At 42.3% G+C, this 13,219-nt stretch overlaps 1 protein-coding gene across 3 annotated transcripts in view; it reads right to left on the bottom strand.

Moving 5' to 3' along the window:
• The window catches only part of LOC118358628 (phosphatidylinositol 3-kinase regulatory subunit gamma), a 280,295-nt gene that overhangs the window by 37,422 nt on the left and 229,654 nt on the right, over nucleotides 1-13,219 (bottom strand). Inside the window, exon 1 of one of the 3 annotated variants that reach the window (XM_052480127.1) lies at nucleotides 2,527-2,980. The exons of the other annotated variants lie outside the window; for them this stretch is intronic. Within the exon in view, the coding sequence (XP_052336087.1) occupies nucleotides 2,527-2,638 (112 nt within the window). The 5' untranslated portion in view covers nucleotides 2,639-2,980. Of the gene's footprint in view, nucleotides 1-2,526; nucleotides 2,981-13,219 lie in introns of those variants that run through there. 3 annotated transcript variants of the gene reach the window in all.

The raw sequence follows: 13,219 nt of genomic DNA, 5'->3' as shown, positions 1-13,219 counted from the left end.
CTCCATTGTAATTGGTAAGTAAATGTGAGCAGTTGAGACATTTGGCATAGACAATGAGACATTTTTTGTAGATTCTGACTGTTAAAGATATTTTACTGTGCGCTACTGTTATGTCGTGTCCTGCGTGCCCACATTATGCCAATCATTCATTTATTTTCTTCTCTTTTTAAGCTTACAGTAAGTGCAATGAAAAGCCAGAAAAGTCAGGAGGTTGGAGTTCTAAAATATGCCATTGACGTCGGAGTGGATGAGGCCGCAAAGTATGTATATGAGCAAGTTGCTCTTTAAAAAAAAAAAAGACATCTAAGCTATAACTGCCTCAAACTTTTTCAACTAGGACCACACCGTTTCTTCGGGAATGTAGTTCTTTTAAAATCTCAGATTGATACAGTTGTAATGCGCTGATTCTCTTCACCGCAGAGCTGACCCGTCACACCACTCTTCAAGAGGGCCACTACGCGCCAGATCGACTCCTGTGCTCCTGTGCTCAGTCCTACCCCATTACACCACTAATTAATCATTAATACAGTTTTTTTTTGGATCGGGCCTTTATATACTCTGTCCTAGTCTTTCTATGCATATAATGTCTTGGATTATGAAACAAGGACTGTATGCAGATGTGCTAAAAATGTTCAAATGTAAGAATATGCTGCAGATGTAAGCTTAACTGGTGGCTATGGAAACAAATATAAATGTAATGAACAATGTTTTCAACATACAACTTTTTTCTCTGCAATACTTTTTACAGTAGGTAATAAGCTGTGTTCAGGTGGTCATTACCAGGTTATGATGAGGTCTTAACTATGATCAGTAAATAATAAAGCACATAATATAGTGGTCACAATTATGACCGACTGGTCTTATGTTGGTCAGTAAAATACATCATATTTTGGTTTGTAAAAATACATTTTTAAAAAACGGATGTCTTTAAAACCAGCTATTTCCCATTGGGTACTGACTCACTTGTTAGTTCATTTGACAGTAGCGTTGGAGCCTATACTATAGGCTATGTCTTTTAGAGTAGGCCTATAGTTGAGTTGCATTGCAGAAGTGAAGCTGGACTATAGTCAGCTCGAGGCTATATATATATATCTAAATGCCATCTTAAAAAGGTCTCTCTATCGGTTCCCAGCCTATGTATGACCTCACAGTGAATGCGTGAAACCCTTGTGAATCGCAAAGCCATTGCATTGACGGCACATATAAATGGAAATGGACTACACATAGGCTATAGGAGAATGCCCCCCACCACCGACATAAAGCCCCTTTTTCTCAAGCGATATCATCCCACTTGCACCGGACGACAATGGAGAGGGTTGCTGTACACACAGAACTGGATATTGTAACAGTCCACTTCAGAAGGTGCCAATATTCTAAAATCGTCCTATCAAGGGCATGGGACAGGGGGGAGAAAGAGCTACCGGCAAAAATATATTCAGTGCAATTCAAAAGCATCCCCTGCTCCATCCGCTGAGCGTCCTACATCTGCGGTATTAATTCAAGAAGAGGGGGAAGGGGGATGGGAGTCGAATGACACTTGCACAAAATGCCAAGAAATGACTCAAATAGAGTTAAACATCCTATATGACAGTCGGTCAGAATCATGCGCAGATATTATGCATGACATCTGTGCCTGGAGCAACTTTGATATAGATGAAACAGAGGTTTTTTTACTTCATTGACTTGTAACGCAATCTTTTCAGATCTCTTTCCCCTCCCCCACAACCTATGCTTCACAGGACTGAACACCTTTAACTATTTTGGAGAACCAGAATATTATATTGATGGTAAAACACGGTAAAGTAGAGTTTAGGTATGAACGGCATGAATACATATTGAATAGACTGCTATAAAAGAACAAAGCAAACTGACAAAAGTGATGGCCTTCGTGCTAAATGAATGAATGAATGACTAAAGAAAAACGAATGAATATGCAGCCGACTAAATAACTATACTGAGGTCGTCCATTTGTATGATAGCGACAAATAAAGTGCATTGGTTCAATGAATAATGTCCATATGCGCGTGAAATGTTTATTAAAACGGAAGGGATTATTGCAGGATACACGGTAGCCTGTATCAATCTGCTGTTCATGTGATGTCACTCCGATAGACTCGTCATTTCTTTTTTTTGACAACATTGTTACAAACTAAACAACGCATCTGATACATGTTTATTTTATTTTAAAGATGCTAAAGGATCGTCATCACCGTTGCACTTGCAACAGTAGCAACGCGACTGGACGTTGACAATGTAGCGATGTTACAGCGAACGGAATAGAGAACTATAACGCACATTTCTGGATGCTTGTGCACTACTTGCGCATCTGTAATAACTACTGCAAAATGAAACAACAACGAAGCTCCCCTAATTAATAGGCTCGCTATCTAGACATGCAGGTTTTTCTGGCAACGCGTTCTTCTCAAAGTTTTCACCATTCAATCCATATGACAAATGTCCCCGCATCTACGAATATGATACATTACTCTACCACACAATGACTATCCAATAGTTTTAGTGGCCTACCTGGAGGTGGTTGGTCCATTTCAATGTAAAATATTAATTCTGTGGAATATGGCATCATCACGTCCCTCCAATCATTGTCTTCTTTTTCCGTAGTCCAAACTGTATTGTACATTGTCTTTACTTCACTTTTGCGAATGACACTTGTCCTTCTCCAAATGGATATTTTTTAAAAAGGATCACAGGTGAACAACGACAAAACGTATACAACACTTGACTGATTTGATACTGCTATGTACTGTATATAGGACAGCTCAAATAAAACAGTCTCTGTTGATCTGAATGCCTGCTTCAGACAATAAATACGATGAGTTCTTCTCTAAAAGCACCAGGCTTCACTGCTCAGACATACAACTTCACTCTTCCAAAGGCCTATAAAATGATCTCACAGTCCTACAGAGCTGAAAGTAGATACCAGCTCTACCATCCAGTCCGTTCTTCGGGGACTGAGCAGTAGTCTTCATTTTAAGAACACTGACAGCGCCTAGGGAACCGTTCACATCATCTCGGCGATACCACCACAAGCGGACACACGGGTGACAGCCGTTTCTAATAATGACGCATCTAAAATGGGTTTGCGCTTTCTCTGCGCTATATTCACAGACAATATTGTTATAACATACGGACGATTGTATATATATATATATGAACATATTTTGCTGTTCACTGGTTTATATATCATATCAGTAATGTTCAAGTATCTAGTGGCATCATTTTACTGGCCCCCTTTCACAAAAACACATTGGTATGCTCCCATCTACTTTCCAGAGGCTAAGAACTAGGCAGTACGCAGACTCCAGTGTTGGGAACCAATAGGATATTACTTTACTTCAACTCTGTTGCCGGAGATTGAAGTTTTATATTTACATTTTTTGCAACCTGGTATACCCTCCCGGCCAATGAACATCGCAGGGATGCAGGAAGTGAATTGCTGATTGGGTCAAACAGTACTATGAGGGACAAAGGGATGCAGGCCACAAGAGGAGAGAAAAGTGACACTAACATATCTAGTAATTGTTTTCTGAGCATGACCACAACTCATGGCCAGACACAAAACACACACTATGTTATACATATGGTACAACATGGGGGGTGAGGCTGATTGCCGTGTGTGTGTGTGTGTGTGTGTGTGTGTGTGTGTGTGTGTGTGTGTGTGTGTGTGTGTGTGTGTGTGTGTGTGTGTGTGTGTGTGTGTGTGTGTGTGTGTGTGTGTGTGTGTGTGTGTGTGTGAGGGGGGAGTCCCCCAGTTCCCCACCCCAGATGGCTAATGACGGACACACAGCTCCTCTCTGTCAAGTATGTCAAAGTGTTTTAATTGACACTGTCTCTATCTGTGGTGGGGTGGTGCCACACAGGCCAGGCTGGACAGATGAAAGGGTAACAATGACACAGGAACTGCCTCTTCCCTGCATGGTAATCCACAGGAGCCCTGGGAAACTAGAATCATCTGCTGTGTTTTATCTATGCATCAGGACGGGGTCCCTCTGAATCTCATGAATAATAGACGGGAGAGGCATCACACCGGCATTTGCATACTGTATTTATAATAATCACCAGCAGCAGTATGAATAAGTGTGTGTGTGTGTGTTTGTGTGTGTTTCTGTGAGAACTACCCCTCTTCGCCTCCTCCCTTCCACAACTAATTCTTCTGAGATCATTTGTTAGGAGTGTCAGTCAGGGATGTCAGGGATGTGTATTTGCCATCCTGTGATGATTCTCTCAAGCATCTGCTACACAGGTGGTGTGTGTGTGTGTGTGTGTGTGTGTGTGTGTGTGTGTGTGTGTGTGTGTGTGTGTGTGTGTGTGTGTGTGTGTGTGTGTGTGTGTGTGTGTGTGTGTGTGTGTGTGTGTGTGTGTGTGTGTGTGTAACCACAGATGACCTCTGGGACTCAGGTGTTGGTTTTGTCTTCTGTAGACATAGAAACGCAGCAGCGCCTAGTGAAGCGCTGTAATGTGATGATGCAGCATCTAATAAGAGAGTTATTCCAAAAGGTCTTAAATAAAGGTATGTTTTAATAAACAATTTAAAACGTAGGCCTGCTTTAGGACTATAGAGTTCAGTAAACGAGTTTTAATCTCGTCTTGACATATCAGTGGATGCACAGCAGCTGTGTCTGAAATACAACATCTACGCAAGACTGGAACTCTTCTAACCTTTTAACGTAATCATTTAAATGAATTTATCTGTTTTTTCCCCCGGTTTTGTACACAAAAGCTAAAATGCCAAAAAGGGAGGTCCAGACTGACAGAGATTAACTGGGTGCCTATGGGACCAAATCACATTTAGACATTTTTTCTATCTGTATGTGTGTGTGTGTGTGTGTGTGTGTTAGCAGATTTTCAGCCCTGATTTCTTCGCATGGTTTCATGGCCCCTGTCTCAGTGTGCATGTGCTGCAACAGATCAGTGTTACAGAAAGACACTCCAGTTAGGTACAGCAGCTCTGCCTGTCAAAGTCCCCAGCGTATGTCGTCAACAGTGATTCCACTGCTCTGTGCGAGTGTGTGTGTGTGTACAGTGTATGTGCGTTGTGTTAAAACCCAGTAGATTGTGCATTTGTGCGGCTCAAAGCCATACGGCAGGCATAAGCAGCCGTGAGAGAGATCCTAATCTGCCTGGCTACAGTGCAAAACCAAGCTAACCAATGCCCAATCCCCTCAAAAAAAAAATAACAAAAAAAAGTCAGACTTTTAAGTTGGGTTGTTGAAGTTTGAAAGATACATGATTGCCTTGAGGATTTGGAAACCGCTCCATGCATAGAGATGGAAGGGGGGAAGCGTTTTCACTGCACACTGATGTGACCGCAGTCTGCTTGCCACATGACACATCATTCTGACGGTGCTATTTCTGTGCTGATTATCCATTGCCCTTAGCGCTTTCATATTTTGTCTGTAACTGTAATAAGTAGAGTGGAAAGTGCAATTTAACTGTAGACACGAATAGGCTGTTCCATAGTCCCGCGCTAAACATAGACCTTTCTAGAGCAGGGGAGCCAGAGCACACACAGAAAGGGAACTGTTGCATAAGACGCTGTGGCGGTCTTGCATATATTATGTCTGAAAGTTGTGATAATATTACAGTGTCCAAATCCAAAGGCAGGAATGATTGTGCTTCCTGTTCCCTTTCCCTCCACTGTAAGGGTTTGATGATTATCCCTTTATTTTTTACAGACAACATTAGATTTTCTCTCTCTCTCTCTCTCTCTCTCTCTCTCTCTCTCTCTCTCTCTCTCTCTCTCTCTCTCTCTCTCTCTCTCTCTCTCTCTCTCTGCAGTAATATACAATATTATATAAAATAGTTGCATAAGCCATACAGGGTTACCTAATAGTGTGTGTTTGCGTGTGTGTATGTGCGTGTATGCCTGTTCGGCCCATTTGTGTGTACCGTATGTCAGAGCAGCAGCAGTAACAGCGTCCATGGGCTGCTAGCTGCAGGGAACATGTGGAGAGGGCCATACTGCCTATGTACACTGAGTGTACAAAACATTATGAACACCTTCCTAATTTTGGAGTTGTTACCCCACTCTCTGTTTCTCTTCCCTCCACTCCCCTTTTGCCCCTAGAACAGCCCCAATTCGTCGGGGCGTAGACTCTACAAGGTGTCGAAAGCGTTCCACAGGGATGTTGGCCCACGTTGACTCCAACGATTCCCACAGTTGTGTCAAATTGGCTAGACGTCCTTTGGGTGGTGGACCACTCTTGATTCACACAGGAAACTGTTGAGTGTGGAAAAACCCAGCAGTTTTGCAGTTCTTGACACACTCAAACAGGTGCGCCTGGCACCTAGTACCATACTCTGTTCAAAGGCACTTAAATATTTTGTCTTGCCAATTCACCCTCTGAATGGCAGACACACACAATCCATGTCTCAATTGTCTCAAGGCTTACAAATGATTCTTTAACCTGTCTTTTCCCCTTTGATCTACACTGATTGAATTGGATTTAACAGGTGACATCAATAAGGGATCATAGATTTCACCTGGATTCACCTGGTCAGTCTATGTCATGGATAGAGCAGGTGTTCCTAATGTTTAATACAGTCAGTGTATATGGTGAAGAAGCACTCCCCCGTATGGAGCCACATCACCATATGGGCATAAAACACTCTATTGGACATAAAACACTCAGTGTATATAATGCCCTCTCTGGAGAACCACAGAAGTGTATGAACAAACTAAAATATGAGTGTCAATCTGACTCTGACATCGTCATGCATGTTGAGTCTGTCTCATCAGATATCTGCCTCAGCAAAGGCCATGAACCCCCCCCTACAGAATATTTCTGACCTACAATATGGGACAGAGGGTTCAAATACAGTTCAAGCGGATTCTGATTAAGAATAGAGGAAGTCATAGTGTTTATGATCGAGAATATGATATTTCATTGGATCCTTAAGAGTCAATCTAAGCAACATAAAAAAAAAAATCCCAATAAAAATCAGTTAGTTTAAGATAGAGATATCTGTTTTTTGCATGGGCTGCATCTCAGACCATAAGACATCCCACAAATTGGTCATCTCACGAAAACGTCTGTAGCATCCGAACGCTTTGGCCTATAAACTAATATGACCCCACTGACCCCCCCACTCTAACGAACACGATGTTCTCTGTTTTGCTCTACGACACCCAAAAAAGTGTCATGGGACTCATCTGAAGGTAACCCATACAAATGAATGGAAGTATGGTGGTAGTTTTGTGCCAACAAAAATAAGGGGTTAAATATAAGTACTAAAAAAACAAAATGAGCTTTCTTATGTACCCTAGATATAGGGAAGACACTTCAAAACCGTATTCCTTATGATTTATTTAATTTTTGACATTTATGAATGTATTACTCAATGTGTTCTTATGGGCTATAGACGGCTTAGAGGTTAAAGAAAACATTACATTGTATCTTTTGATTGTTTGATGCATTTTAGACCTAACAGATTCGAGCCTAATTGTCAAAAAAGCTGCCTGTCCAGTCCGTCTGTCCAACTGACACTCACTGTGGGAGAAATCTGCAGAAGCCAGCCAGCCAGCTAGGAGTCATGTGTGCACTAACACGAGCTAACCAATTAGCTGCACCGTCTGGAAGTTTCCAGGCATTGCTCTGATTCAGTGCGAAAACCCAGCCTCAGTTCCCGGTACTGGCTGAATAGGCAACGACCAGAGAACCGGACGGCGAGTCTCCTGTTAGGCATGCATGGCGTATGCAGCTCTTCCCCAAAAACTAGACCCCGGCACCAAAGTGTTAATAACGCAGTGGAGTGGAATGAGTCGACCCCCCTCCTCTCTCTCCCCTCCATCTCTGTTAGTGCATCAGCCAGTTACAGTGCCAAGCAGGGAGAGAGAGAGAGCGAAAGCAGTCCGGGCAAGGCAGTACCCCCGCTACACTCCACCCCCACCCTTTCGACAACCCAAATCTCTCTCCCCTGTTCTCTCTTTCCCTCTATCTTTAGTCTGCACCCTTGTTCCTCACCTTTATCCTTCTCATCCGCCCCCAAACCCTCTTTCTCTATCGCTCTCTCTTTTTCTCTCTCTGGGGTGGCAGACAGACGGTGTGTTTGGAGCTCCTGTCCGCAGCAGAGCCGAGCCGAGCCGGTATAAGGTGATGTCATCCTGCAATGTGAGCGTCCCTGTAGCACTGATGCAATACTCCGGTGACACTCTGTAACGAGCTGCTGGCAGGCACAACTGCTGAGCCTTCTCTCTTCCTATCACCATCCCTTTCTCTCCTCTACCCTCCATTTCTCAATTTGGGTTTCTTCGCTTGATCCAAATCCCCCTTCCCCCTCGCCTCGTCTATATTTGTTCTCTACCCACACAGTCCCCTTTCATCCTTCTGCTTCCTATCCCTCCCTCCTGCCCCTCTGTGGTTGTCACAGTGTCATGGCACCATGGCTCAGCATTACTCATGCAGTAGCACAGCCAGTCAGGCAGGCAGGACCTCTTCAGATAAAGGGCCAGCTCTACCGTTAATCCCTTCCTCCTCTCTTCACAGCAATGCCTGCTGGGGTAACCCTTCCCTGACAGAAAATACCATTTGAAATTGTGGCTGGAAGTATACAATTCAATTCTGTACAGTATGCAATTGAGAAACATGACACAAGGTAATAGAAAGAGTGTGCAAGCACATATAGTCTGTGTTGAAGGGGTTTCCTATACCCTGAGAATAGCTGTGTGCGGGGTTTTCTTTTTGTCTGTGCTCAGATCCTCTGACTCCTCTTGAGTTATCAACAGCTCACAACAACGATCAAGCAGAAGCGACTGATACAGCAGCCCTAAACAAACACTTTCTCACTTCTGATATGTCAATCGGGACTTTCACCCTCCCCCTTCTCCCTCCTGTCCACCGTCCCTACCTCCCTCCCCCTCCCCACTCTTCAATAAACCCCCATTGTTCCCTGGAGATGGATCCTGCCACCCTACTCCTCCCCCCGCAGGCATAGCTTTCAGTCATGTCAGTCTGAGCTAAGCTGCGGAACAGGGTTAGCGACCGCAGAACTGCTACCCACAAACGCCAACACCTGAACCCATGCAGAACAGCCAAGCGCTAACAGATTAGCATCCTTCCATGGCTGGCTCAGGCTCTGCACGGCTGGGAAAGGAGCTGTGGATGTGTGTGTGCGCATGTGCGTGCGTGTGTGTGTGTGTGTGTGTGCGTGCGTGCGTGCATGAGTGGCCTAGGGGGGTCTAGTGGTCTGGGCCGTTGCTTCCAGTGCGCATGTACCACTGCAGCATAGGTTCCAATCTGTGTGTGAACTGCGTGTGAATGGGTCCCTTTATCCTGTGACCTGGCAGAGAGATTATACAGCAGAAACTAGGTGTGTAATCCATTTAGGGCCTGCACCGGTGGAATGACTGGGATGGGAGCTGGAGCATAAACCTGACTGAGTCTGGGCTGGATTAGAGGAACACTGACAGAGAGAGACACTCGAGCCTTAGCAAACCAAACTCGCTCTCTTTCCTCATTCACTTACTTACTGTACATACTGTCAATGTCCTGGTAGGGCTCTGCAGCTACCAACCTGTGTATGAAATAGAACTGTATCATGCTGCATCTTATATTGGTGAGCTGTTTTTTTGAACAGGTGGTCAGGACAATAGAGTTAATAATAATAAAATAATAATAACTACAGCAGCAGGGGCGGCAGGGTAGCCTAGTGGTTAGAGCGTTGGACTAGTAACCGGAAGGTTGCAAGTTCAAACCCCCAAGCTGACAAGGTACAAATCTGTCGTTCTGCCCCAGAACAGGCAGTTAACCCACTTTTCCTAGGCCATCATTGAAAATAAGAATTTGTTCTTAACTGACTTGCCAAGGTAAATAAAAAACAACAATAATAATATTATTAGGAGACTGTACAGTGCTTGGAGTTGTGTGTTAGAGCTGCTTACCTCTCTTCCCTGTATACCACAGGGCCATCATGACCCAAGCCGGGTGTTTATGTTTGTGTGTGTGTATTTGATACGGTGAATGTTTGTTTGTGAATGCTAGTGTGTTTCTGTGTGTGTATGTGTGTTAGTTAGATATGGAGGGCAATACAGTGAGAATTTTTAGAGTGAGAATTTGAGTGTGTGTGTATGAGAATGTGTTTGTGTTTGTATGTGCGTATGCGTTTGCGTCTGTGTTGAGGGGGGGGTGTAATCTGAATTTGCATTTCTGCTTGCTTTGGATGCAATTCAAATAATTTGTAACCTCAAGGGAGAGACCCACGTGAAGGAATACTACAGTTTATTATAAAGTATTCAACCCCCTTGGCATTTTTCCTATTTTGTTGCCTTACAACTTGGAATTAAAATATATTTTTGGGTGGTTTGAATCACCCAATTTACAGAACATACCTACCACTTTGAAGATGCTAAATATTTTTTTATTGTGAAACAAACAGAAAACTTGAGTGTGCATAACTATTCACCCCCCCCCCCAAACTCAATACTTTGTAGAGCCACCTTTTGCAGCAATTACAGCAGCAAGTCTCTTGGAGTATGTCTCTATAAGATTGGCACATTTAGCCACTGGGATTTTTTTCCCATTATTCAAGGCATCCTGCTCCAGCTCCTTCAAGTTGGATGGGTTCCGCTGGTGTACTGCAATCTTTAAGTCATACAACAGATTCTCAATTGGATTGAGGTCTGGGCTTTGACTATACTACAATACTTACTATAGAATTCTGTAGAAAACTGTTGTATACTATACAACACAATGTAGTATCCACTGATAATGTAAAGTACTTACTGTATAATTGTGTAGGGTACTGTGGAATACTATAGAAAATACTACAGTTACAATGGGCTTTAAAAAACAATACACCTGTAGCATTTCAGATATAGAGTTGAAATGTATTCAACTTTGAGTTTGCATCCCAATATTAAACATTATATGCATCACAGAAGACTGAAATATACCAAAACTGTTTGACATAGAAACACAAAAATTTCGTCATGTTTTTTTGGTATAATGTATATTAATAGCATTCCACTTATGAGGCCACTAGATAATTTGACTACAGGAAAGGGCTACACACTATTATTGCACACAGACTGAGTCCATGCAACTTATTATGTGACTTGTTAAGCAAATGTTTACTCCTGAATTTATTTAGGCTTGCCATAACACAGGGGTTGAATATGTATTGACTCGAGATATTTCTGCTCAAGCCATGCATGCCTGTAAACATTTTGAAAACATAATTCCACTTTGACATTATGGGGTATTGTGTTGTAGGCCACTATAAATACATTTTAAATTCAGGCTGTATCACAACAAAATGTTGAAAAAGTCAAGTGTTGTGAATCATTCCTGAATGCACTGTACTACAGTCCACATTACACTAGAGTAAATACTACAGTATACTACAATCTGTAAAAACACAAAGTTAATTACTATAGTATATACTACAGATTTATTTTATGACAGTATGTATACTATAGATAACTATAAATACTGGAGTATACTACAGTATTCACTGTAGTGTTTTGCAGACTTTAGGGATGGGAGGGGAGGAAGGACGGGAGGGGGTGGGGGACGGGACACAGCTTGTGTCCATGTAACAAAGCGTATGCAGAAGAGCAGACTCTAGGCTGAGTTGAGTTTGCACTGTAACTCGATTTAAATCAATCTGATGAGATTCAATTTGATTTATTTTCGGTTGGAGTCAGCTCAATTCAGGTTCGTCTGTATTGGTCATTATAGACTGTATCGTGACACTGCTAATAGAGGCCCATGTGACAGCAGTGGTTGAGTAGCCAGGTCGTTCTTGATTTGCAGTGGCATTTGTGTCCATGAAAAACACTTTAAAATGACAAATAGTTAAGCATTATACATGCTTTTGTTGATATTGAACTGTCTATTAATGATAAAACATCCGTTATACTACAAAACATACGGTTTATGCATTGTTTAAAGTACTTATAAGAAGCAAATTGGCTTGTCCCAGTAGTTATGTCTAGAGTTGTAGTGGCATGTTATGGGGATTTTGCCATATCTATCTATTATTTTGAACTCTGGAAAGTTACAAGTATTTCATATATTGTATAAATCAATAAAAACAAAGAAGACAATTAAAATACTTATTTTTTAAACTTGTATGATGTCTATCCATCAGTTGTATGTCAATAGTGTTTCCGCATTGAAAATGACTCATTACAAAGTTCTACAAGGACCTTGAGCATTCCCTCCATTGGCAAGCTGTTATCGGGGGAGGGGTCTGCACTAAAGCAAAGTATTAGCTAATCACACCCTTTTAGTATGTCATAACCTTGAGGATTCCATTGATAATTTGGTACAGTGCATTCGGAAAGGATTTAGACCCCTTAACCTTTTCTACATTTTGTTACATTACAGCCTTATTCTAAAATGGATACAATTGTTTGTTTTCCTTGTCAATCTACACACAATACCCCATCATGACAAAGCAAAAACTGTGTGTAAGAAATGTTTGCAAATATCAAACATTTAAGTAAGTATTCAGACCCTTTACTCAGTACTTTGTTGAAGCACCTTTGGCAGCGACCACAGCCTCGAGTCTACTTGTGTATGACACTAAAACCTGTATTTAAGGAGTTTCCCCCATTCTTCTCTGCAGATCCCCTTAGGCTCTATCAGATTGGATGGGGAGCATCGCTACACAGCTATTTTCAGGTCTCTCTAGAGATGATCGATCGGGTTCAAGTCCGGGCTCTGGCTGGGCCACTCTAGGACATTCAGAGACTTTGAAGCCACTCCCGTGCTGTCTTGGCTGTGTGCTTAGGGTCGTTGTCCTGTTGGAAGGTGAACCTTCGCCTCAGTCTCATGTCCCGAGCACTCTGGAGCAGGTTTTCATCAAGGATCTCTCTCTGTACTTAGTCTCCCAGGCCCTGCTGCTGAAATACATCTCCACAGCATGATGCTGCCACCACCATGCTTCACCATTGGGATGGTGCCAGGTTTCCTCTTGATGTGACCCTTGGCATTGAGAACAAATAGTTCAATCTTGTTTCTATCAGACCAGATAATATTTTTTCTCAAGCAAAGGGTCTGAATCCTTATGTAAATACGGTATTTCTGTTCTTTATATTTAATGAATTTGCAAGATTTTCTAAAAAACTGTTTTTGCTTTGTCATTATGGGGTATTTTGATTAGATTGAAGAGGGGGGGGGGAAACTATTTCATCCATTTTAGAATAAGGCTATAACTTAACAAAATATGGAAAAAGTAAAGGGCTTTGAATACTTTG

Source organism: Oncorhynchus keta, chromosome 26 (assembly GCF_023373465.1).
Source record: "Oncorhynchus keta strain PuntledgeMale-10-30-2019 chromosome 26, Oket_V2, whole genome shotgun sequence".
Taxonomy (NCBI): Eukaryota; Metazoa; Chordata; class Actinopteri; order Salmoniformes; family Salmonidae; genus Oncorhynchus; species Oncorhynchus keta.
This window is presented reverse-complemented; position numbering and strand designations above follow the sequence as displayed.